The 26628-nt window shown below is 36.8% G+C and overlaps 1 protein-coding gene across 3 annotated transcripts in view; it reads right to left on the reverse strand.

The window, feature by feature from the left end:
• Positions 1 to 3642: 3642 nt before the first annotated feature.
• LOC146148414 (regulator of G-protein signaling 12-like) overlaps positions 3643 to 26628 on the reverse strand; it is a 29571-nt gene continuing 6585 nt past the window's right edge. Inside the window, exons 5-26 of one of the 3 annotated variants that reach the window (XM_083387247.1) lie at positions 22110 to 22238; positions 21550 to 21656; positions 21202 to 21395; positions 20806 to 20962; positions 20494 to 20585; positions 20179 to 20234; positions 19801 to 20002; positions 19687 to 19733; positions 18982 to 19092; positions 15859 to 15880; positions 15253 to 15473; positions 14583 to 14707; positions 11888 to 12005; positions 10050 to 10259; positions 9630 to 9675; positions 8795 to 8856; positions 7316 to 7658; positions 6799 to 6965; positions 6294 to 6393; positions 6058 to 6162; positions 5241 to 5932; positions 3643 to 4725 (exon numbers count right to left, since the gene is read on the reverse strand). In XM_083387247.1, the coding sequence (XP_083243373.1) occupies positions 4711 to 4725; positions 5241 to 5932; positions 6058 to 6162; positions 6294 to 6393; positions 6799 to 6965; positions 7316 to 7658; positions 8795 to 8856; positions 9630 to 9675; positions 10050 to 10259; positions 11888 to 12005; positions 14583 to 14707; positions 15253 to 15473; positions 15859 to 15880; positions 18982 to 19092; positions 19687 to 19733; positions 19801 to 20002; positions 20179 to 20234; positions 20494 to 20585; positions 20806 to 20962; positions 21202 to 21395; positions 21550 to 21656; positions 22110 to 22238 (3321 nt within the window). In that variant the 3' untranslated portion in view covers positions 3643 to 4710. Of the gene's footprint in view, positions 4726 to 5240; positions 5933 to 6057; positions 6163 to 6293; positions 6394 to 6798; positions 6966 to 7315; positions 7659 to 8794; positions 8857 to 9629; positions 9676 to 10049; positions 10260 to 11887; positions 12006 to 14582; positions 14708 to 15252; positions 15474 to 15858; positions 15881 to 18981; positions 19093 to 19686; positions 19734 to 19800; positions 20003 to 20178; positions 20235 to 20493; positions 20586 to 20805; positions 20987 to 21201; positions 21396 to 21549; positions 21657 to 22109; positions 22239 to 26628 lie in introns of all 3 variants that reach the window. The other 2 variants (XM_083387246.1, XM_083387245.1) reach the window with 2 other exon arrangements.

Here is a 26628-nt window from a genome sequence, read left to right on the forward strand (position 1 = left end):
TAGAAAATGGGTTAGTGTTGAAATTATTAGGGAGGGTAGTAATGATAATGTTAGGGGTGGAGTTTGGGGTTAGTTAAAGTGTTGTTTAGGCCTGATTCTGACCCTTTAGGTCTTGTTCCGACGGATTTAGAACTTATTCCGATTTAGACAGTGCTAATACCATTATGTATTAGTCCTATTTTGGCCTTATTCCGAATTGTGTTTTATTCTGACGTTGGTGTTGTTCTTATCTCGGTCTTATGGCCGGAGTCCGTTTAATCTACCCTTCAACATACCACCATTTAACTCAAAATGTAAGAAGAGAAAAGTTGAATAAATGCATCTACTTTCTAATTATTTAACAAATAATTTATCCAACCTTGCCACTCGCAAACGTACCATTATGCGGAAAACTTTGCGATATAACGTAACAAAAGGATACAATTCTAAACAGGGCCAAAAATTCAACGCAAAAACAGCGGCGCCCTAATGGCGCAAGTCAAACTAGGGCGTCCAAACGTCGACACCAAAACGGCCCATGCCGGACCATACAGCGCCCGATCGACCCATACCCTTTCCCCAACGTTTCAGGCTATATTTTGGTCATTTAGGCGCTATTCGGGTGAATTTAGGACATATTCCGGCAGATTAGGTCTTATTCAGACGATTTTGATCTTATTCTGTACTGGGCACTAATCTGCGTATTTGGCTTTATTATGTCATTGGTCTCAATATTATCGGTTTATAAATTTTTCTGCTTTAGGTATTGTTGCTTTTTGGGTTTTATTGTGTGTTCCCCTTAAAAGTGATAGCACAGAACGTAGATAGTTCTTAACTCGTTTGCAGCGTAAATGAAACGATTTATTTATCTACTCACACACAATGCACATATTCAAACGACTCAGTCATTCGTTTTTACGCAAAAACTGTATACTGGTACTAGATCTGTATCACTATCAGTTACAAAAATTTAAATTAAAAAAATTGAGGGCCGAATTTTTCCAGGGCCTAAGGCTATAGCCTTATTAGCCTATTGGTTAATCCGGCCCTGTTAGGGGTTGCGATATGGCCACTAATCACACGTTTGTAGCCTGGCAAAAAATCGACCGCACCCTGGACTAGTCTATCACTAAACTATCATAAGTTACAGTCACTTCAATTAGTTTATGACTGACTAAACTAAAATATTCGCATTGCTGTTTTCGCCAATTGTTACGTGTCAATTATTACAGCAATTAGCTCAATAAAGTCGTAAATGTAAGGATTTGAATCACCTATCCAATGTCAGGATTAACTCTGCATAGTGTTTTGCTCATTTCAGCAACATTATGTGGCAAAAACCAATTACAATAACTTAAAAATTGAGAGAAAAGCACAGCTGACCGCTGCAGACAACGCTATGTTTTTATTGGGACGTGACCTCGGCGCTTATTTGGTGGGCATGTGAGGTTGCTCTCGCCTTTTCGGGAAAAAGCTAGATGTGTAGACAATAGACATGGTAGCGTCTTTCAGCAATATTCTTCATACCGGGTCACACTAGGAAACCGGCCAACTGTAGCCTACAGGCTAACCTTATTACTTTGTTCGTGCTTTCAAAAGGTCTATTTTTCGCGCTACGCGGAATGATTTGTTTAACAACCTGCAATAGTGTTATTTTGCACGAGTTCGTCTGTTCGGACAGCCGATGTCATTTTTACCTGAATTATGACGTCAAGGAATGATATACTTTGTGACGTCATGTATGCAAAAAATTGTGACGTCATATCTGAAAAAATATTCATGACCCTTCCTAAACTAAAATCCTAGATCCGCGCCTGAATGGCATATAGGCTACTAAAATCAAAAGCACAAGACTTTCTACGAAGAAATTAGACCTAAACCCGTCGAAATAAGTCCAAAAAACAGTTGGAATGAAATAAACTTAAAATTGCATATATAACAAAGTCGGATAAGGATAGATCAGGGGAGATTGGGGGCCGGAGTTTAGTTACCGACCTTTCTGACATCGTTATTTGGACACCGAATTGTTTGCCCTTTGCTAAGATTAGAGGTGGGAAGTGGGTGTGGTTTAAAGAAGGGATGCGGAGTCGGGGAAAAACCCCGAGTTCGACTCCGCTCAAATTTGTGATCCCGAGTCCGGTTCCAACTGTCCAGCATGATTTCCCTACCCTACATGTTAGTAAATGATGTTGTACCCTACAATATCAGTGGTTCTCGACCTGTTTTTGCATCGGAGCAAAATTTAAACATTCGATTTTAAAGAGAGTTGCACAAAAATTTAAGCAGTTAAGCATAAAAACTGACCTGACCTAACTGCCCTTGTTTTTAAATGACTTGACTTATAGTCTTTTAGACAAAAGACTTGACTTGACTTAGGCCTACGTCTTTTGGACCAATGACTTGGTTTGAAATAATGATGTTTTCTTTGAGTAATATTTTAATAAAATTGAGCTATTTGTCCTATTTTGTACATAAAGCAATACTTTCTATATGTTGTATTTTTCTTATTTTGTAGTTTAGTTTTTGTTCATAATCGGACGATTTTACCCACTTTAATAGGTTAACGTTTTATTTTTCAAGGACTTGACTTGAAGTTGTCTTGGCCGACCGATGTCTTTAACAGGGACTTGATTTGTTATTTGTTTAAATAAAACGTTTCACTACCGGTACGTGACTATGCCAGAAGCAGTGTGTGGATCAAGTAGGGTACAAGGCCATGTCCTTCTCGAAATATATTTTTGGCCTGTTTGAACTAAATGCAAAAATGTATCCGTTTCCTACGAATCTTTCTTGACCATATTTATATGTTTGCTTGACTTGAGGGAGCTTTTCAGTCCAAAGGCGCCGTAAATACGCCTGCCCCACCACTCTCTAATTAAAACCTTAACAACTTTCAAAATAGTTTAACAGGATAAACACATTATATTATGTTTTTTTGTGCTTGGCGCAAACTTGTACGTTTTTTGTAAAAACATGCAGCTGTTGGAGTAAATGGCTCACAAATAATTTCCAAAACTTCGACGTATGATCGTCAGTATACGTCACGTCTCCTCTAAATAAAAAGTCTAGCAATTTATACCTGACTATTTTGCTCCTTGCATGTATTTTGCCCCCATTTCATTTGCAAATAAGTTCGAAAATATCTTCGGAGAAACGAAAATATCTTAAGGTTACTCATTTTACAACGTTTATGGCGTAATCCCCAATTTTTCAAGCTATAAACTAAAATCCAAGATCACACCTCACCTAAAGAGGCTTGGGTCGCGAGTTTCATATTTTCCTATATTTTGGATTGCCTTCAAGGTTGAGAAGCACTGTTCTATATGTAAGGATTTCGACTGTTCATCGCTTATGTATGCATACCTCGCCAAAACATGCAAATTAGTTTACTTAAAATCATAAAGAATTTTTAATTGCACGAAACGTAGCCTTATTTCACCCTATTCCGTAACGAATTCCTTCTTCATGCCGAAATATATTTAGACATGCGCTAAACACAAACTGAAAACGTATTAGCAGGAAGTGTCCTTATTCTAAAATGCTTAAATCGCTTGCTTGTTTTTTTGTTGTTTTATGCATAATAATAAAAAGCGTATTTGTGACTTTTTTATTCTTGGACCTTTGAAAAGGCAACACGTCGCGTCGCAGTTATAAAACGAAGCATTTCATTTATATCGTTTATTTAAAAATATGAAATACAAAAGCGGCGACAAAGATTAGCTTGACAAGTAAAAAAACAGGCACGGAAGTACACAGAAAGGAAAAAGGTGTCTATATAAATTGAAACTTCGTTAAATTTTACTTCCATACAAAACTAGGATGGTATTTAAGAGAACGATTTAAGTCGAAAAGCATTTCAAACTACTCCACATTTTAATAGGGCTCCTAAGTACAATTTGTACTTAGACGACAAAACACACAAATTACAGGAGGTATAGAAAAGTGCGGCAGGCAGTGGTTGCTTAAATATACTCGGCTGTATTAGGCATCCTTAAATACCTTGGGATCACTAAAACGAATTTTAAACCCTCTTTTTCTTTTCAAGTATGAATAACATAGAATAAGGGTCCCTTACAAACCCAAACCGACGTTGGCAGTAGCGTCAAAGGAATGTTTTTCGTCTAGAGGTAAATTACATTTAAATAGGCAAAACACCGGAAACTGTCATGGGTTTAGGAGTAAGGATGGTTAAAAGAAGTAGGATGTCACGATAAAAAAAAAGATATGACGATTTAAATGAGTGAAACAAGCCAGTGGCAAACCAAATAAATCAATTTATGCCACAAAGTGCGAAAGTAATGTTTGTGCATCAACAGTATTCCAATTAAATAAGTTGGTAATCTGCACAAATTAGATAACCATAATTTATTGGTACTACCTTCCAATAATAGCGTGATTTGTTTTGATGTGGTAAATGGAAAATAATATTGGCACGAAAAAACTTTTCTCAACAAAACGTAATTTTCTCAAATTAGTTCGATAACGTCTTGTATAATGCAAGCACAAAACAAACAAAAATATGCATCGTAAAAATCGGTCACAATGTCGACGTGTCGTAAACGAACCAACACTGACAACAGTAAAAAAGAAAACCTACTTAGGAAAATATCAGCAAGTTCTGTTTAGGAAAATTATTTTGTTTGACGTCCACCAACAGCAAATCAATCAGAAATAGGTTAATCCTCTTGACAAGTACGTTAGGATTTTTTTCTAAATTTTGATCGCACAGCGTCATACCATGATAGTCTGTGAATAAAAACGGAAGTGTTATGAAAAATTGGCATCTCATAAACAAAAATACAACAAACTTTGCAAACGGCGACTAAATGGAAATAAATCGAAAAAATGCTACCAAACCTTACTACCTTAAAAACTTAAGTTCAGTAAACATTTAAACTCCCTGTTTTGTAATAATGACACATTTCAAATCATCTTTACTTTATTTTACGTAAAGGTCCTGCACGTGACATTTCTCACCATGCAATTCTACAAGAATATATTTTAATAAAAATGATTCATAATTCCTTCTCAAGGTTTATTATATATCCGTGTGTGCTGTGATTACTAAATTGAACTATGGCTAGGTTGAAAGTATAATATTCAAATTATACAGCGTTGGATATCATTGGATTTAAATTCAAAAAGTAAGTTGTCATTGGGTAAGCAAACTTCCAATAATAAAGCACATATTTAAATTCGAAACTACCCTAACCTGATGAAATGCAGAGGCTATAAAAATGCCGTCAATATTTAAATATTACCTTTGTATCTTCTGAACCTTCTGTGCTGTCATTCGATCCATTTGAGGCGCGGCTTGTTTTCACAGAAAGTGGAGTCGGGGGTGAGAAATTCGCCATCGACATTTCCATTAAATTATGGTTTTGCATTGTTCTATCCAACGGTGGAGTAGGCAGGGACATTAGGGTGGAATCGAGATCAAACGAACTTCCGTCACCACTAAAAGTCCCAACGATGTCGGGGTCTTCAACAATGGTTGTATCATTCGGGTCACTGTCAACCACTTCTGGGGTTAAACGTCCCTTCGAAAGCTGTCTAGTAGGTAACGGGGGCTTGAACGTTGTCATGTTCTTCGGTTGCGTATTAAGCTCTACGTAGCCTCTTGAGCCCCGTCTAGCGTCCGTCCTGCGCATCGAGTTTTTACCACTAGTGTCGTTAGTGCGTCTAACCGAATCGGGGTCAAGCACGGAAGTTACCGCGTAAGGCGAAGCTTCATTGCCTGTCGTGCCGTTAAGCGAAGAGGCATCCACCACGTGCACCAAAGGCGAATGGTCATGGGTACGATTGTTATTGCTGTTGTTGGCGTTATGGCTTTCCCTGGAAGCATCGGGGTGCAATTTGAGAAAATCGGGAAGTTCGAGATCTTGTTTACTGATCAGGCCTCGCTGGTCGTGCATCTTGCTGTTTTGGAGCAGCGACATTAGGTTGAGAAGTTCTGCGTTGTAAAAACGTAAAGCTCGTGAAAAACAAATTTTATTTGAAACTTCGTAATTAACAAGTCCCAATTAACACAACTACCAGTTTACCATAATAGTACATTTAAATGAGAGGTGACCGAACCTTCTTGTTCTTGTTTTTCGGCGCTTCGACTCGATTTCACTGATGATTTGAAAGTAACTTTTCGCTCCGGTAACTTTTCCTTTTTTTCTTTGGAGTTAACAATTTCTTAAAATGCAAAAAAATATCTGATTTATGTGATAAAAGATAAAAAGATAAAGCAATGTAAAGCCGACGCATATAATAACTGTCTACCTTTTTATTTTTCATCACAAAAAGTGATAGTTTATCAACAATACCTTTCTTTTCTGTTTCGTTGGGTCTTTGCTCGAGAATGATTCGTAACCCGTCGATGTTGGAAACCGGTTGATTGAGAAATAACTCTTCATCTTGATCGCTCTGCACAAAACGAAGAATAAATAAACGATGAAAAGAATCAGGTTAAAATCTTACAATTGAGTTTTTCTACAAAACGATACAATAATATGCAACAGCCAAGGTTTAAACAGCTTTGCTAACCCTAAATGTTTGGATGTACACCACCTTAAATCTTCTTAAACGGTTCATTTAAGGCTAAGCTGATAACCCTTAATGATATCATTTTATTCAGCAAAAATGGCATAGCGATGACATTATAGGCTACCAAACCTATATCAACAATAAGTTTACATCTAAAAACTGTGCGCGTCAGTCACAGGCGACAAGTAACACCTGCTTTTTTGTTGCATTAAAGCAGTCTCGGCGACACAAGGCAACAAACAGTTGCATAAAATAGAGAAGTCAAGTCAAACGACAAGCGCTTACGATTCTTGCGACCACGTCTGCAAGCAGAAGGTTGTACTTGGAAACGACCGACTCTAGGGCATCTGCGATGGTCTTGGTTGGCCTAGCTCTTACACCGACCGAGCGACGGACAGGCAACATGTCGAGGCGAAACAAGGCGCGCCGTTCTAACACGATCGAGCGAGAGGCTGCGACAAAAACAAACTCGATATAATGGTGACATGGGGTTCTGCAGTTTTATTCCAAATTAGTGTTAAGAACTACGATTGTATAATGTATAATTGTATATATACAGAGTGGGCCAAATGTAGGCTTACAGTTATAAAAAGTAGGGTTTGGGTCTAAAAGTAAATTTAATGTTTTTGGGTTCTTCTCATACACCTTGTTCTTTACAACACCCTCCCCCCAAAAAAAGAAATCCATTGGTGTCAGGTTAGGTGAGCGTGGTGGTTATTCAATGCTACCTCTTCTTCCAAGCCAACGCTGTGGAATAACTGTAAGCATACTTTTAACAAAGACACGCCGACCAGCAACTTACCAAGCACGGAAACGTCAAGATCCAGCGACAGAGAGTGCCTCTGTTTGCCGCTGTTGAGCCCAGCAACTCCCGCGTTCGACTGTGATGCGTCGCCTTCATCGATCATGAACGCCTCAATAGCCGAGAGCTTGACTCCTCGCCTTTGGCACAGATTGTCCAGCGCCTCGGCTACAGTCGTCATACCGGACTTCTTGGCGTAAATCACCGTGGTCGTGTTGTCCCACAAGGTCACGTGACAGACGCGCGACGAGTCAGGAAAATCAGGAACGGCTGTGGGCAGCGAACCGGAACGCACCAGGGGCGACTGACCCGAGGAGAAGTAGGACTCGGAACCGGACGAATCCTGCGGTAAGCGTGGGTTGAGGTTGGCGTGCGTTGGATTGCAGGGGGGTAAGTTGTGCCCAACGCATTTTATTCTTAATCCTTGTCGCCCTATATTTTTATGTTAAATTCTTAGCAATAATTACTTTAGGAGTGAACTTTTCAAGAATAAAACATTGCTGGAATTTTTCGGAAAAAAAGCGTTTTACAAACAAGATTTTTTATGATATCACTTCTTTAAACGAACTACAAATAAATGGCCTTCACCAGACTTTCAAGTCACGCTTCGTTTTTTGTGTCGGTCAGGTGTGGCGACAAAAACTACAAATGACAGGTTTATGGTGTTGTCGCTTTTATGATGAAAGCCGGATAACGTTGCACGCGAAATGCCCAAATTCGGTAAAACGTAGCTTCGCAAATCCGGGATATCACCGATGCAATTCGAGTCGGCGCAGTTTCAAGTAATTCAAAAGCGCTTCGAGCGAAATAACCACACGATTGGCTTTGCTTTGCGCATTTCAATTTAACGTCACGTTGCGTCGATCACGGGTTTGTGTTTGACGGGTTATCGCGGGATGTTTGCGATGAGCCAAGCAGTTGCAACACGACTGGCGCAAACAAAAAATTCCTCCTACGTAGGTGAGTCACAGGTCAAAACATAACAAACGCAAAAAACAGTTGGCGCGTCGACACCGGAGGCTTTGTAAATTGTGACTCAGCGAAATAAGGCTGCATTTCAGCCTATAGATGTTTTAATATTAACGAGGTGAAAACCAGATTTCCGCTTGGTAAAGGTTGGCGAAAAAACTGTCCAAAACGAAAAAAAAAAGTGATTTTCCCTTCCTGTACGCTTACATAAGCTTCCCGGAAGTTACAACAAAATAGGACTTCAACAAAAAATAAGCTATGTAATATGGCCAAGACTATTATTGCGACAACAGCGTTATACAAATATCAAGAATGCTTTTGTATGTACCTAAACCGCTAATCTTACTGCAGTAATCCCGCCGTGTTCGGCTTACTTCTTCGCTGGATTGAACATTAATCAAAAGTAGTCGCTATTTCGCTACAGTAAGTGGATATTAATATGCAGAAAATCCAGTTGTGTAAAATAGGTCAAAGTTAACGCGCTCATGTTAAACATAGGTGTAAGCTCACTCTGCTGGAGTCGTGACCGGTGGACGACTTATCCCGCTGAAACGATCCGCCCTTCGGACGATCTGCAGAAATATAACAAAAGCCTGTGATTAACCAGATAATGACACCCTGGCCATACTCTTAAGAGTGTAAAATACCATGGGCGGGACCGTGCCTCAGATATCCGAGGTTAAGCCACCTTTGATAAAGTTTCGCCTGCTTTTAAGTACAGAATAAGTCTAATCACGAACAGTGGGCAACACAACAAAAAACGAGATAAACGTGTGAGGCGCGTGGCACGTTGCGAGGGGCTAATCAACGTAAACTTCAAGGGCAGAATGGGTTCGTGATCGGGCAAGTTGGGCAAGTTGGGCACGTTTCGAGCTGTACAACGTCATAATCGCCAGTGTGGCAAACTCAAAAAAAAAATATATAGCGGTACATTGTCGACCTTTGGATGTTCTGCACTGAAATGTCGAACTTATAATACAGGCAATTATTGGGTATTTCGGTAGAATGTTTTGGGATCCAATTAACGCGGGGAAACTAATAAGTTGTCAATATTTGAAATATAGCCTGGGAAAGGAACAAATATGTAGGTTTAAAACTACTTTAAGCTTGAAAATTGAAACATAATTTAATAGCTTGTAAAACAAGGGCTTCAAATATCTTTAGGCAACGCATTTCGAATGCCTAACTATACGTGATAAGGTTAGGTGCACGAAGGTTGTGATATGTCGACTTTAGCACAGGGGTGATATTCACAAATGTGATATGTCACGCGATATGGGCAAAGTTCACACAGAAGAATATGGTCTGCCAGACTCTTTTTCAGAAAAAACACTGGATAACTCACTTTTAAAGCCGAAGAGACTCTTTTTTGACCCTTTGGATTTCTTTCCCTGAAAATAATTAGATTACTTCAGATAAAACAAAATTTAAAAAATATTTATTACATTTAAAAGCGATATGCAAGCATGTCGAGGCCACCCACAGTTGGTCTGGAAAGAAATACGTATAACGCGCATGCCTAAACGCATAATTTTAATTAGCTTGCCAATCTAATCGAACCAAACTAATTACATAAAACCGAACAGACGTTAAAGTGTCACAGTCGTGACAGCATAATGATTATATCTGCAACGAAAGCCAAAGATTTCCGTACCGAAAACGATTTTTGAAAGAACCGATTCAACTTTAAAGGCACGAATTTGACGTTGCTAGTAATTAGTGACAAGATTAACGAGTGTTTTTATTTATAACCCTTGCTGCCTACTTTTCTGCGGAAGGAAGAGATGCCTGCGTCGGAGCCTCGGGCGGGAGGACGGGAGTAAGAGGAACTGTCGATGCTGGCGCTGTCCGACGTAACTGGGTCGGCACCTTCCAGTGGTAAGCTGCGTCCTTCCATCTCACACACCATACAGTGGCGGTAGAGCGACGACTTGAGGAAGCGACTGTAGCTGTCCAACTTCATAAGCGTGTACACCTGACGAAAATGTGTTAACGTTAATGGTTTTTGGCACCGCATAAATAATTGGATATTGGAACTGTTTAAATGCAGTGATTCCTAATAATTTTACAATCGCTCTTCACACACGACAAACGAATGTATGTCTCAACTCTCAAAATTATTAATTTATGATGAATAGTGCGTATTTAGGTTTAAAACGCTTGCGTGTATGCCTACTGGTAATACAAATACTCCCTTTTCCGAAATAACCAAAAAAATGTCGCGGCACACTTGACAATGTCTCGAGGCACACTAGTGGCGCTGTACACAGTTTGGGAATCACTGGTTTAAGGCCTAATATCAAATTATGCAAATGAAGGAGCGACCGGAATGAAACGTTTTATCAGCGAAGTTCTACAAAAACGCGATTCTAAATTTAAACAACCAACGTACTCTGGACAAGCCACTAATAGGCCGTCAGATTTAGTGATATTTTAAAGAACCTGCGCGGTCAGTTCTTAAGCTCGTCAGCTAATTGGTGCTAAAATCTAGGACGTACGATTTTTTTATAATTGTACAATTGTTCTTCCGGCGAAATGTTTTGTACAATTTTTTTTATGTGGATTTACATCGTACCTAAACAGAAGCCCGTGAACTTCAGCCAGAAGCCAACGCAAGTTCTATTGACCGAACCCTAGTCAGTCAGCATCAATAGCAGTCTCCTCTATCCTATTCATTCTACGGTCAATCAACTCATTTGCCATTGGTCACGTCACGAGAACGACGTCATGAAAATTCCGGTTACACATTACCCTCGAAACTAAACGTCACGTGCGCTTGCAGTAAGGCGCCGGTGGAAACGGAAGCAGGTCAGACCTACAGGGGTACGTGTCGGTTGCGCGCAAATAACGGGAACAGGGGTTCGTAGAAAGACCGCTCTACACTACACCCATTATAACAGAAGCCTTAATCATCTAATGGTGAAAAATAAGGACCGATTAGTTCTCATAAGAGCATAAAAAAACGGGTTGGAAATATAGTTGCAGCATATCTGACATGGGGTTTTCCACATAACCATGATCGAGCGAAAACAATTATAATGTCCAACTTACACATTTGCCGCTATTTATCGTTTTGTAAATTGGCTCCAGCAAACCTAACTTACGAAAACAAGTCATTGCCCAGTCAATACAATGTTCCTCTATTTACCTCTGACTAATCGTAACATCATACCAAATCGCTATGAACTAAACGGTGACAAATATTGAAAAAGAGATAATCATTCTCAAATTCTCATTAAGTGAATGCTTTACTCTAAACTCCGCAACAAAAGGCGTTTTTAACGCTTTTTTAATACAAGGGCTGACAAGGCCTAATAAAAATAGGGCACAAATATACAGATTTTCTGGATGCCTATTGAAGTACATGTCTCGAACCCTGATAATTTTCATTAAAATATTTTTAATTATTTTTTTGTGTCCCGTCAGGCATTGCTTGCATTGTCAGAACTCTATTGAGTTGAACAAGTTATTATTAAACGTTCAGCTTGCGGCATGAAAACGAAAAAATATCAGACCATACATAACAAGCCCTGCTATCTACATGCATTACTATGAACAGGGTATTATTCAAATTAAAAAATTGTACTACATTAACAGGCGCACTTGGTTTTGTTGATTGATGAAGATGTTTGGGTGAGGAGTGGCGGTAAGTGCTTCCTCGGCGAGCTGCTGTCCTTGACTGTCGATGTTAACAGGCATCGCCGCGTTATGTGCAAGAAATCTGTATAAAAAGGCATGTTTATCGTAGTGTTTAAGCTTTAAGGTACATCTAAAATGCAAACGGCTACAAATAATTATAATAAAAAAGAGGTATTATTTTTTGGCTTATGACAAGATGAGCGAACTTTGTTATTAGTTAATATTCACCCTTCCGGTGACAATGGCGTTTCGAAAGCTGTAGAGAGGCGAAGCACAGTTTGAAGTAAACATAACGACAAATTTACAGGTTGGGTGGGGCACGCGCTGATATTTATATAATATTCAAAATGAACAGATAAACTAATAAATGTTTAATGGAGTCCTCAATTGGCACAATCAGCCGGTGAAACCAATGGTTTAAGTTTTCGACGCAATAATGCAAAGGACTTTCCATAAACCCAGTGCGCCTGCAAACCAAACCTTACGGACGTTGCGTTAGTTTGGTGCGTCCAAGGCAAAGAGAAACAAACAGAAGTGATTTGGAAGCTGCGTGGCCGGAGCCGAGCAACACTGCTATTATAGCTAAAAATAGCGTCGCCTAGTCTCCCATTCAACATCGCATCCGGCTTAAGAGAGACCGGCCATAGCGCTGGAGTGTATTATTTCTCTCAAGACGATGCTTCTGCAGCAATAGTCGAAGCTAGCCAACGGGCTGTGGCTAAAGGAAATCCGCCAATCGCTTACCTGACTTCCCTAGTAGAGGCATTCATTCAGCAGCATACCTGCAGTTTTAAGCAAGAGTTTAGGCCGACACCACGCAAATCGATTTACCGTCAGCTCACAGTAGCAGCGAGGACTGGGTTTGCGAGCGGATACGAAACAAATTACTCGATAAATACCGGTCGTGGCGCATAAAAGACAATAAGGCGTCAAGGGCAGTTAATCGGCGGTTGGGTTGCTTCACGTGTACAACATCCGATGTCTTGGACGCGCTTCAAAAGCGACTACCTCGCTTTACCTAGTTTTGTGGCTCTTTTGTCACTGTGACACTTTAAATATAATTTTCCCCGGTCGGGTGTTTACGCTCACAACGTCTATTGTTTGCCAGTGCAGCTTACTTTGCGGTGGTTTCCATTCATTGTTGGAAAATCAGGACATGGGCGTTTTTGTGCGAAAGCAGCGCGACTGAGTGATTGTAGCGATGGCAAAAAAATACTTTCCTTTTGTTTTTACTAAAAATTAACTTAAATTTTACTCGCATGAATTGTAAACAATATTATTACGGTCACAAACGAACACTAGCAATAAAAATCGCAAAACTGAGCATTTAAATGAAAGTATTGTGTTTAGGGCGAGTAAACCACAACTTAATTCAATCTAAATAATAAATACAAACTCATAAAATAGGTTCCCGCAAAGCAAATGTTAATCAAAACATTTCTTTCAAGACACTTATTTTTACAACAAAAGCCGATTATTACAAGTTGTTTAATTAGAGTATCACAATTATATAAAGGCTACAAGCGATTTTCCGAGAAAAACTGCAAAGCGGCTTAATTGAAAAAGGTGGAAACTAAGTCACCGTCGTGACAATGTCGGTTTAGCCGGTGTTGCAAATGTAAACTGTAAAAGCTTCTGTTCAATCCTTTGACAAAAATATAAATAAGGATGCTTTGTTTTTTAAATTTCAATGATTGGGCCTCAATGGGATGCATTTTGTTCTATTGTGTGTGTATAATTGTTTTAATTATTTGCACCGCTTTACTACGTACGCAATGTTGATACGGGATGTGACGAATGGCCGACGCCATTACAGTGGAAGGCATTGGTGATTTGCAACGTCACACAGCACTGCAGATGATGCTGATTGTTTACTACACAGCGATTAGGTATTTCGTAGTCGGTGCAAAAACATGCTGAACACAATACAGGCCCAATTGTTTTGACCGTAATATCCTGTTTGTTTGATGTTAGCATAGAATGCCAAATATTAGTTTTCTGGGGAAATTTTATGTTTAATATTTCTTTTTATTATACCCCAAGCGTCCACTAAAAAGTAAATGTTTTATCGAATTTTTAAGGTATAAAACGTGATTAATACGCGTGGCCCGATTAGCAAACCGCAACAACAATATAATGCGAAATAAATCTCGCTTTTATAAAATGCCCTAGAGTTAACTACAAACGCCCACAGCGAGCAAAATAACGTGACGACAGCTCAGCGCAAATGATAATTATTATTCGTGATTCAGTACCGCTGCAGCGTGACCAGCTTATTGGCCACGGGACGATGATTTAGGGCCTCTGGTCAGTCAATTGCGTCGTGTTGGCAAAGTAACCGAAGTGTTGGTGATGCGCATGCGCAACCGTACACATTGTGGAATAATGGGTGCAGAACACGAGAATGTGATAGCGTTTCGTACGACGCCGAACGCTAAAATAAATTTGCCGTTCATGGAAAGATATTATTTCATGAGTAATCACCCTAATCCAGGTGTCTTACGACGGACATCGTTATGACAATCAAGTCGTTTTTCTTTGTTAGCACGAAAAAAGGTTCGTATAAGCAATATAAGAGGAGCATGTGTAATTTATCTTTTTAGTCTCATTTCGACCAAGTATCTGTCAAAACCCTAAAATCCGTACAACAGTAATTAACCTGTTATGTATTGCCTTGATGTTATCCTGTAAAGCTTCAGTGTCATCAGGAGGAATCCGTCGTAGCTCTTCGCATGCCTCCCAGAACAAGATATTCTCCTCCGAAAACTCTTTGCATAGAAAATCCTGATCGAAAACACAAACGATTACGACAAAGTAAATTCAGCCAGAACTTCGCCACTAACAACCAATAAAAGCTTAACAAAAGAAACCTTACACACAGTCAACTAGCAAGTGGTAATGGTCTTAAAAAGTGCTGATTAGTCCATATATACGAAAATAAAACGTTCCCTATTCACGAACCGCACTGTTCATATAAAACAGTTCATGGATTGTCCCGCATACTATTTCTCACTTACTATAGAACTCCATTCAACAGCTAACACTCAAAAAGCATTTAAGCTTTACATTTTATTTATTTATTTTTTGATATTTAGACAAAAGTAAGACGGTCCATTTTATGATTTCATAACAAAGCTTGATTGCCCATATATAATTATCGGACAGCCCTAGTAATTAACACTTCCGTACATTTTATCCATTTAATATTTTACTTTATATCAGTATTAAAACGATAGTTGCTTGGTTGTTTAATACTTTACTTTGCAGTACAATGCAGGTACTATTATGTTCCGGTGACTAGAAATTGACCTTAGCCAGCCCACACAAACCTTGAAGTATTTAACGCCGAGTGGGTCGTCCAGTAAACGATCGAAGGATACGGCCCAGTGTGAAATTCTGCCAGTGTTAAGCTCCTGGGAAATAGTGCTTGCACGCAAGGAGGAACGGTGGTATCCGTAATCAAAGTTGCCTCCAAGTGATCCGTTGATACAGCTAGGAAGGCTTGCGTTACTGGCTAAGCTTTCCACGCTCGAGGCCCCACTCATTCCATCTAGAGAACGTTGCAGGTTTTTACAAAAAAAATAAATTTGACAGAATTATAATAATAGAATTGATCCAAAGGATTCACCATATGGAAATGAATTGATTTAAAGTGTTTCAGAGGTGACGATGAAAGGTAAAGTTAATTGAAAATTGTGTGGTAAGCAATTTGAAAAACTTGTGTGGTAAGTACAACTTCAATTTAAATTCTCTAATTAGGTAAATCGAACACGTGCAAAATGCAAATTAAATATTGCAAGTTGATTTTAAATAAATTAGATGACGTCAAGAATATAAAAAATGGCGAATAAAAACAATCGTGAATCAATTGCCTTACGAAAATTGCAAAACCAGTTGGGTAAATTTCATCAAAAACCTTTATACAAATAACTCACCCTCGTCGGAGACTGCAACATTCTGTGGAGATGATTCAGAGGTTAGCATTTCGTGCATAAAGCCGGGTGTTATAGGCAAACTATGGCACTGGTTAATGTCCACTTGCAAACTCATTTCCAGTTACATTAGGCATACAAATTTTACAGCTGCTAAAAATTACCAATACAAATAATATAACTTTTACACAGCATCAAATGTAGTGAGAAATTGGGGGCATTAAATATTTCTAACAATTAAATACCGCTTTGATCAATGGAAATAAATGCATATAGTATTATTTAACCTCTGGAATATGACAACACACACAAGATACAGAAATATGGCAACACTAAACGTTTTTCTTACTCCGTGTACACTGGACTGCTGCTTGTACTAACCTAGCATACATACTTTTTTTTTTTATTTCTAAGCTTTTCATAAACTGAGACACTATGTTCCTCAAGAGGCAAATCATACTTTCATTCAGTGCGTTTTCAACAGGGCAGAAGCAACAACACAATTCAACAAAAGGGTGAAACAATTGCTTAAAAAAACTTTGTGGACAAAGCTTGGCCAACAACCTTAACAGTGTGGTTTAAATGTATTATACTTAAAAGATAGAACATTCACTATTGTATATTTATAGTCATACACAAAGCGTGTATTTAATTTCTCTGCTGAGTTACTCGCACAACTATTTAACTAGCACATTACAACTAAAAGTAAAGTAACCCATTTTGCTTGACCTATTTGCAAACGGCCAATGCTAAATATAACTTTTATGGACTGCAATAAAATATTCTGTACCAGGTAAAACACCTACACATAGTAGACATTAAGATGTGCCAGATTTCATAAAGCACCTGCAAATGACTGTCAACGTTTTGCCCAGGAAGCTATGACAAATCAAGCATGCAAAAAATTTAGAAACTTAATTTTTATCCTAAATCAAATGGTACATTTTCATTCTAACTACACTTTAAATTTTCACTCCTTTTTAGCTGTAACATACTGTAACTACTTACTTATTTGTAATTTTTTTGCATAAGGTTAACATTTTTTGCATAAGGTTAACATTTTTTGCATAAGGTTAACATTTTTTGCATCATATAGCATCTATTGTTTAGTATATATATATGTAGGTTTAGTCAAAACACAATGGGTAAACTGACAAGACTATTTGATAAAGATCACAAATATTTAAATAAACTGGGTAAAATCCAGTGCTTGCTGGCACACAAAATTGCATGCAAATTTAAACAAAAACTATTTTTTCCTTTATTTGGTACAGTAAACATTGCACTTAACAAAATTAAAGCTAGGATGAATTTTCTGTGTAAGTATAAACTTATTGTTGAATAACGCCGCTTATATAAATAACTTACTCAGCAAATTAAAGTTTCATAATGTCAAAAAAATGACAACTCACCTAATGTATTTTTTGTATTACACTTAAACCTATCTACTTAATTCAATGTTACGCTGAAACGGTCCAAGTCTTGGACCTAAACTAATCTGTGCATCAGAAAGGCCATTGAAACGTGATATTACTGAGAACATGCAAAATTACTAAAAGGGCTCAACTACATCCTATACTTATCATTCATCGTCAAATGATGTCATAGCTGTCAGCAGGTTTCTTCCTGTTCACCTTCTTCGAACAGAGGTACTATACAGGCGAGCCTATACCACGACACATCAATCTCAGACCTCTCGCTGCTTCACTACATAGACTATGAATAATAATATGACAAAATGTAAACAAGGCAATCAATCATGACAAGTGTAATTAATCATGGGTACAATTGCCTGTCACGTTTTTATTCAGCAGACTGCTTTAAAATATACCTTATTTTGTCTGGTGCTGTAAAGTCGATTATAAGTAAATGGTCAAAGGTATATTAATTATGTCTTACCTAAAGTAAAAATAAAGGTAACTGTTGGTTATGCAGTATTGCCATAGGCAATAAAGGTATGGGAATAAGACATAATTAACATCCTTTCTCCTGCTATGAATGTAGCAGTGTACATTTTCACACAAATCAATATTGGCAATTTGGTCATTAAACCATATCAACAAAGGTAAGTTGCAGTATTAAGCCAATTCCTTCATCTTTCTACCTCCTGTATAACAAAATGCACACCAGGCTATTCCACTAAATAATAACTTTTTGTCAATTGGGAGACATTGAAGTATAATTCTAACTCTACCAGCCTAGGTAGTGAGCTCATTTGCCCAGCTAAACCTGCAGAGCTCACATGCCCAGCCAAATCTGCACAGGACGCTTCTATCTCACAAGAGACTGAGTAGGAATACTTTGAAGGAAGGAATTGTTTTTCTTAGGATTTCCATATTTATTTATTTGTTTAATAAATATAAATCGAAGGCTTTTCAACAATGGATGGTTGTGGCGTAAGCCTAATGCTACAAAAACTTCATAAAACCAGTTCCTGTCATAATTTTTTTTTAATTTTTACTGGCTTAATTTAATTTTACGCTAAACTTTTTACTGGTAGGCAATGACACACAACTGCATTATTTTTTAACAACACAATGATAGCCTACTGCAAAGAGTACTGTGACACATCCGTTTGTGAAAAATGATAATCACCAAGCACAAAGGCGATTACTCTGAACTTCAACTGACCCTCAGGGCAACCGATGTGTGCAATTATGAGCATATCATGGCAAGCTTTTCCTAATCATGGACCTTACTATTAAGAACACCAAGAAAGTATTAACTGAGCCTCACCTACTGACTAAATTACTTAACACTAAAGCAGTTAAATAAACTTATTTTGTGAAAAATGATAAGAGTGACATTAAGCTGGTGTATATACAGTACATAGAAGTAATCTACCAGCACAAGAAAAAATATCGCCAATGACCGAAAAAGGCAAATCAAGTATGTCTCTTAAATTAGGCTTTTTATCATATAATTGCAATTGTCGCTGCTATGGGTGTCACATTGTCAGCACTAAGTGGCTAAGTGCACAAGACAAAATACAAATGCCTCAACATAAAACTTAAACTGCTGAATTAAACAAAATAAGTCAATTTAAATTTTTTGATACAGTTTGCATTTTGACTAATTTAGAAATACTTGTCATGTAATGGAAAACAGTTTATTGAATATATTTACCTCAGTGGAGCGACTAATTGCCTTTCCAAGGGCAACAAAGCGGCTGGTGAATGAATGGCCATCTCTCTTGGAAACTTGGTGCCCAGGGATTAAACATGGAGGTTTACCCCTCTACAAATCATAAAAAGATACATGTTTTAAAATTTGCTTCCATGTTTTAAAATTTGAAACATAAACTGAAATTGTTTTAGACATAAAAAACAAACTCAAAACAATAAATTGGACAACAAAGGAATAACAGAAATAACATGCATTGATGGCCAACAACATAGCATTGTATTTTACCTAGTAAAATGTCAACTTGAGGCAAGCCTAAAAAATAGATTAAAAATTAAATTAAACACAGTTCATTTCAAAACATTATTGTCTAATTTTGATTAGTGTTTGTTATCTAATTAGATTAGATTATGTGCAAAGGGGCCAAACTCTATTCTGTTTAAACTTTGTATTTTAGAAAATATGAATGTATTTAGTCTAACAAATTATACGGTAGGTTGCACCTTTACGTAATCCTAAATCATTAGAAGCCGGATTCAGCCTATGTTTATTTTTAAGTTTGAGTACCACTATGTACTCAAAGCGTAAACATAGGACAGTTATAGAAAAATGTTAGGTATTCTGTCTGTTTTCCTAATAAGCTATTATTTAAATTTGTGGTAAATTAATATTGAACCAAAGCGGTTTGAAAAATAGCTATTCTATTACCTCTGTTCGTTTTCCATGCCTGTTTAAGTCACTGTATCCTCGCAACTCTAAAACCACAAAATATATTTTCTTTATTTAAAACAGAATTCCTAACTTTTAAATACATGAATTTACCTGGTATGCGATATTTGCCCATGCTTAACTTATGCATTGGAGGGGGTATGTGGGATTGGTTGATAGAGTTTGAGTTACTCTGATGCTTCATGTGATTGTCATGGCGATGCAGGTTATGCTGGCTCAATGTAGTTGATTGTACTTGTTGGTTTGGTCTTCCACTGCTTGTAGAGCCTGAATGCAGCTTGTGGTGGGACAGAGCCTGAAAAGTAACTTTTGATAAGACTTCACTATATATGGTCAAAAAATAAGAGCATAAAATGTTTATCTCTTTTGACTGTTACCACATAAAAATGAAGCAATAATCTATAAATAATTTGTGATTTGTCAATGTAGGTAGTGTTGCAATAAATATCTTTATTTATTCCTTATCAATACCTTTCCAGGGGGGATGTTTGATGTTTGTGAAGTTGGGTAAGATGATTTTGATGAGCCTAAAAAATAAATCATTAAAAACCTAAGATTAAAGTATATTTAACTGTCCTAATAAAATCTAGTGTTATGATATAAAAGAAGGTACTAACATTTTTATGTGGTATCAGAAACCCTTAAATCATATGTCTAATTATTTTGGTTTACAAAAAGTGGATGACAATAGATTAAAAACCAACTACTTATTTATGACTTTGACATAACACTAACTTTGACTGCTATATCTTAAAAGGCATGTTCTATTGTTTGAGTTATTTATACCATATTTTGGTGCTTGTTTAGAATATTCTCCATCAGAAGATGTAAAGAGTGCTCTCGGACTTAGATGTGAGCAGCTATCGTCTGTGCTGCTACTGTTTTAAAGAAATAAATATTAATTAAAGCACAAGGAGTGTCCAACTTTTAATAAAATACAAACGCATGTAAAAAACAGACAAGCCATAAACAGAACCACTTGGATCACCTACTCCATCTTGTGGTTAAAATAAAAACAGAAATCTGCCACCACAGAAATGTGCATGGTGACCAAACTAATTTACATCTTTCATATGCTAGTCTAATAGGCAAAATGACCTCGATTGTTTCCTTTCAACCGAAATCTTTCGCTTGTCATTATTGGTCCAGGCAAGGGTGACAGCAGGTAAACTTGATTCTCCCCGTGTTAGTCGAGAATGTGGATGATAATCAAGAATATGATAATGGGGTGTGGAAAAGTCTTGCGAAGTATCAACTTTAGGAGAAAAAATACTTTTACCTAATTTCAAAACAAACTAAAAATTAAAGCATATATACAATATACATACAACTATAGTTAACAAGAAACTACACATTCTCATTTTTATCAAACAAAAAATAAGTGTAAAAAGAAGCTGATATGGGTAAATGGGTAATTTTGCGGTAATTGAGCTTTAGGTGTCACTGGTTATTATAGGATACAGGAGTTACTAACATTTCACATAAGAGTAATACCTATGCCACTATCAGCAGTAGAGTTACATATTAAACTGGTTTCTCTTCCTTCACTTCTAGTCTTGTTGACGGCATATTGCTGATCATTCAAGTTTGTTTGAAGCAAGCGAACCACAGCAAGAATACTTCGAGGTGTTTTGGGGAACTCAACACATTCACCAGTTTCAGTATTGGTGGAGCACTGGATGCCAAATCTGCACATATTTTTGTTCACTTTAATATTAATAGTAAAAAGGTGAGGCTAGTGTAAGTATTAAGAACAAGAACACTTTTAGTATTCTTAACTACACCTATATTACTTTTACAATATGTTTAAAATATTTTTTTATTATTTTTTTATTTTCAAACCTTTTTGCTTTATCTTTGTGAGAATCATGTAAGCTTATTTCTGGATCCACCATAAAAATGTGACAAGATGTCTTTATCCAGGTCTTTATATTTTCTTGAATGGAATCCTAATCGAATTTGTAGAAAAATTAGCCTGAGGTCAGGTTATAACTCTTCATTTCGGACATAAAATAATATGTTGAAAATTTGTCTAAATCTGAGAGAACTATCTCAATTCTGAAACATAGTTTGAGCTGAAGCGATAAACCATGCCATGTGGTTAATTTGATGCCTCGCATATGTTGTATATTGTTTTAATCAAGATATAATACAGTTAAAATGTTGTTGGATGTAATTTTAAACTAAATTTAAGAAAATATTAAGCTGGACTAAAATTTTGAAAAGCATACTGCAGTTTTTATTAAATTGATTTTTGTGCTTTTAGTAAACGATTTTGACTTGAAGTAATGTTGATAAATTTTGATCTACTGATTTAATTTGGACTTTTTTGCCAAGGCATAAAATAATCACTCTACCGATTACCATTTAGGCAAACATACTACAAACCAACATGAACATACATGATTAGTGACCAAACAAAAAAATCTTCCATCATCAGGACAAGCGGCTGAGAAATGAAGTTTGGAAATGCGATAAAGCGCTATCATGTCACCATCAGCATTGTACATCTTGATTCCAGTTTGAGTCACCTGAATCCAAAGAACTTTTTTTCTAAATTCTCAACTTATTACAGTGCAAATATGGGTAGGTGGGCTGCCTTGGGCAAACAGTTTTGTGTTTAAATGTGAAGTCAGGTTAAAAAAAAGTGTTGCATGCTTTCACGCTTTGCTTGACTGCATTCGAAGCTTGAAAGTAATTTTGCTTCACACCAAGCTCAGCAACTTCACGCCCAGCTTAGCTGCAGTGATAAAGGGCCTTTAGCCCTATTGCATACTTGGCATTTTAATGACTAATATGTCACATTGTTGGGTAGTATTTGTTGTTAGCTAGTAACTATTTTGCATGATCTTTGTTTTCAAAATCTCAGATATTTGGCTTAAACGGGCCTTTAGGCCTATTGCATACTTGGCATTTTAATGATCAATATGTGACATTGTTGGGTAGTATTTGTTGTTAGCTAGTAATTTGCTAGTAACTTGGTGACTAAGTCAGCTGAATAAAATCATTGAAATTGCAAAAACAAAAATATTTTCATTTATTTTATTTTTGAAAGATTGATTACACCTTAATCTTATATATTTTTAAAAGCATGAATATGTGCAAACATTCTGTTTTAGAATTGGCGGAAAGTAAAAATGTTGTGCATGTCAGAAAAATGGTATTTAAGTGCAAAACACATTTTAAAGTGTTTATTTTCAAACCATTATTTTCAAACCCCCCCAAAGTCATTCATAGACTTGTTGCGTGCTTGCAGTTACTTTGACTAGTATAATATTTTTTTAATTCCAGGGTCGTACCTATTTGACTGATTTTTAATTCATGCAAACTTTTTTCTAATTTTATTAGGGTTTGTCTGTGTTATTCAGCCGTAAGGCACCATGCATACTATGGCATGTTGTGCTGTGTGACTCATAGTCTTGTCAATGTGCAATTTCTATTAAATTAGACTATAAATACCATTGTTTTAATCAATATATGAATCTCTATTATGTGCCTACAGGCCATGTATCTATTTAAATTGAAATTTTTTGCCATTTTAACACAAATAAACGCTTTTTTGGCGATTAATGAGATTAAACTGGATTTGAGCTGCATATATGTTTACGTGTTTGCTCATAGATAACTTTCTTACCGAATAGTGTTAAACTGAGTAAGGAAAGCAAAATTGTATGCCCCGCAGGTTGTACTTTTACATCTACTTTTTGCATTTGTTACTCTCACAAAAAAATTTGTGCAGTCTGCTTAACTCCTAAATTACTATTTTCCTTCTTAATTATTCAGTTATTTAACTCTTAAAAGAGTATTGCTTGATTATTTCCTTACTTATCGCCCAAACATGGCTAGATTTATACATTCGTAAGGCAAATGAAGCATTTAACTTTTGGGGCACAAAAAACACAAGAATTTGAACCAAAAATGCTTGTCACCCTAAAGGCTGGAACAATTAATTCTGCCATCCTGGTTGGTGGTCAGGGATTTTAAATGTATTTTGTCACACAGTTGCCTGTGATTTACAAAATAAGTTACTTTATCTCAACAGTCTTTTAGAGTTCAAAAAGTGGAACAATGACCCAGTCTCCCAAGACAGACTACGTTATTTTTTTCTTTAAACGGATTTTTCTAAAAACACCTTGTTTGTGCATGGACATTGTTTGTAGATTTGTAACTACTCCGCCCTGTATATATGAGTTGGCTAAAATGTTGCACAAATGATATTGATCATTTGTGCCATTGATTAAAACAATTTATAATTCCTGTAGGGTTCCGCAAGCGGTCGGCAGTGTTGCCTCTAAGCGCATTTTTTTTGCAAATTTGCGTTTTTTTATCCGAACTATGTACGGAACAAAAAGTGCCCAAATCAGTTTTATTTAAGCTACGTACGGACAGAAAAGTGCCCAAATTAGTTTTATCCGAACTACGTACGGAACAAAAAGTGCCCAAATCAGTTTTATTTGAGCTATGTACGGACAAAAAAGTGTCAAAATTTATTTTATTTGAGCTACGTACGGCTAAAAAAGTACCCAAATTAGTTTTATTCCAGCTACGTATGACCAAAAAAGTGCCCAAATTAGTTTTATTCGAGCTGCGCACGACCAAAAAAGTGCCCAAATTAGTTTAATTCAAGCTATGTACGACCAAAAAAGTGCCCAAATTTACTTTATTTGAGCTACGTACGGACAAAAAAGTGTCCAAATTTATTTTATTTGAGCTACGTACGGACAAAAAAATGACCAAATTTGTTTTATTTGAGCTACGTACGACTAAAAAAGTGCCCAAATTAGGTTTATCCGAGATACTTACGGAACAAAAAAGTGCCCAAATTATTTTTGTTTGAGCTACATCAACCAAAAAAGGGCCTAATTTTTTTTTTTCGAGCTACGTACCACCAAAAAGGTGCCTAAATCAGTTTTGTTTTAGCTAGGTACGACCAAAAAAGTGCCCAAATTAGTTTTATCCGAGCTACGCACAGACAACAAACTGCCTAAATTATTTTTTTTCGAGCTACGTACGGACAAAAAAGTGCCTAAATTATTTTTTTTCGAGCTACGAACAAACAACAAAGTGCCCAAATTAGTTTTATCCGAGCTACGCACGGACAACAAACTGCCTAAATTATTTTTTTCGAGCTACGTACAACCAAAAATGTGCCCAAATTAGTTTTATTCGAGCTACGTACAACCAAAAAAGTGCCCAAATTTATTTTATTTGAGCTACGTACGGACAAAAAAGTGTCCAAATTTATTTTATTTGAGCTACGTATGACTAAAACAGTGCCCCAATTAGGTTTATCCGAGATACTTACGGAACAAAAAAATGCCAAAATTAGTTTTGTTTGAGCTACGTACGACAAAAAAAGTGCCCAAATTAGTATTTTTTGAGTTACATACGGAACAAAAAGTGCTCCAATTAGTTTTATTTGAGCTACATACGGAACAAAAAGTGCCCCAATTAGTTTTATTTGAGCTACATACGACCAAAAAAGGGCTTAAATTAGTTTTTTCTCACACCTAATTAGAGCGCCGGCGAATTCTCCAAGGCGTTGCAAGTTCTGCTATAAATATTTTATATTTTGTGCAGTAATTTTTACATGTTACGCCTGGTGTTTTTTCTGCCTATATTCGGTGTATGCTTTAGTGTGTAGTTTCAGCCGATCTGTCAGAAATTAGTGCTGTTTTACGCAAAAAGGTCTACGGCAATTAGGGCATTCAAAGGCAGGAGAGTCCGACTTTTAGACCTTGAGGCAGCGGCAATTTTCACTAATTGAATCTTTAGGTAAACTTCCGGCAGATATAAATAAAAAATATTGGCTGAAAACTCACAAAAAACTATGAAATAGATTTAATAATACTTGACCCACCCGAACCCAAACGAATAAACGATAGCCAGTTCCTTAACTCAAATAATGTGCAAAAAAAATGTAATTTATTAATTATTTAAACGCTGGAAAAAATCCCAAACTAGGGTGGGCATAAGATATCTAGTCCAGGCTATATAGGATTGTTACGTCACACACATTGATGTATTCGGACCGAAAGTGTTGATATTATTACTAAATCAATGCACATTATTTGGGTTAGGGTGCTCATTAGCGTTGGGGCTCGGCTGGCAGGTATTATTAAATTTAATCTTCTTAAGCAGATTTTTTTCAAATTAGTACATAGTCCCAAGACTTCAAAGTCTAAAAGTCAGACTTTTCCATCCTTTGGATGCCTTAATTGCGGTATACCTTTGCTTAGAACTGCACTAATTCCTGACGGATCGGGTGCTAGTTTAGTAACTGTAAAATTTGGATCGTGGTTTTGTTATTGACAAGTTTTTGAACTACTATTTTGATTAGTTCTCGGTGTCTCTAATAGGCTCACTTAACTCATATTTAAATCTTTTACGACGGATTTGGGCTTAGTTTGTCTAAACAAGGTAGTGTAGTTGACTGGAATCTAAGTTTTGCATGGAGGTTGGACAACAGGGCATGGTTCTCAGTAACTGGAATTTTTTTGCGATACACGCGAATCTTTCGTTTTACATCTTTCCTTTGTCCTAATTTGGAGATATTTTTAGCTCAAGGCATCTGTGTTTAGCACTGTATGTTTTGTGTCATAGGAAAGTACTTGCTTTATATAAAAAACCTCGCGTCGTTACAGCTTTAAACTTACAAAATTATTACAATTACTTGTGATATGCTTTTATTTGTAATAAGACGTTTTCATGCTGTTTTTTAATGCTTAAAAGGTTAGGACTTTCCGAAGATAAAACTTTTAGGCTCATTTTTTGGTAAAACAGTGTACAATGCAAATTACAATATACCCCGAAAAAGCAAAGTTACGTGTTGTGTCAACTAAAGGAGTAGGTTAACTTTATGTCAATATGAACAGGAAAGACGTGAAGGCCAAATTTGTTTCTCATTAAAGTTATCACTTC

This window comes from Ascidiella aspersa, chromosome 4 (assembly GCF_963924565.1).
Source record: "Ascidiella aspersa chromosome 4, kaAscAspe10.2, whole genome shotgun sequence".
NCBI classification, from domain to species: Eukaryota; Metazoa; Chordata; class Ascidiacea; order Phlebobranchia; family Ascidiidae; genus Ascidiella; species Ascidiella aspersa.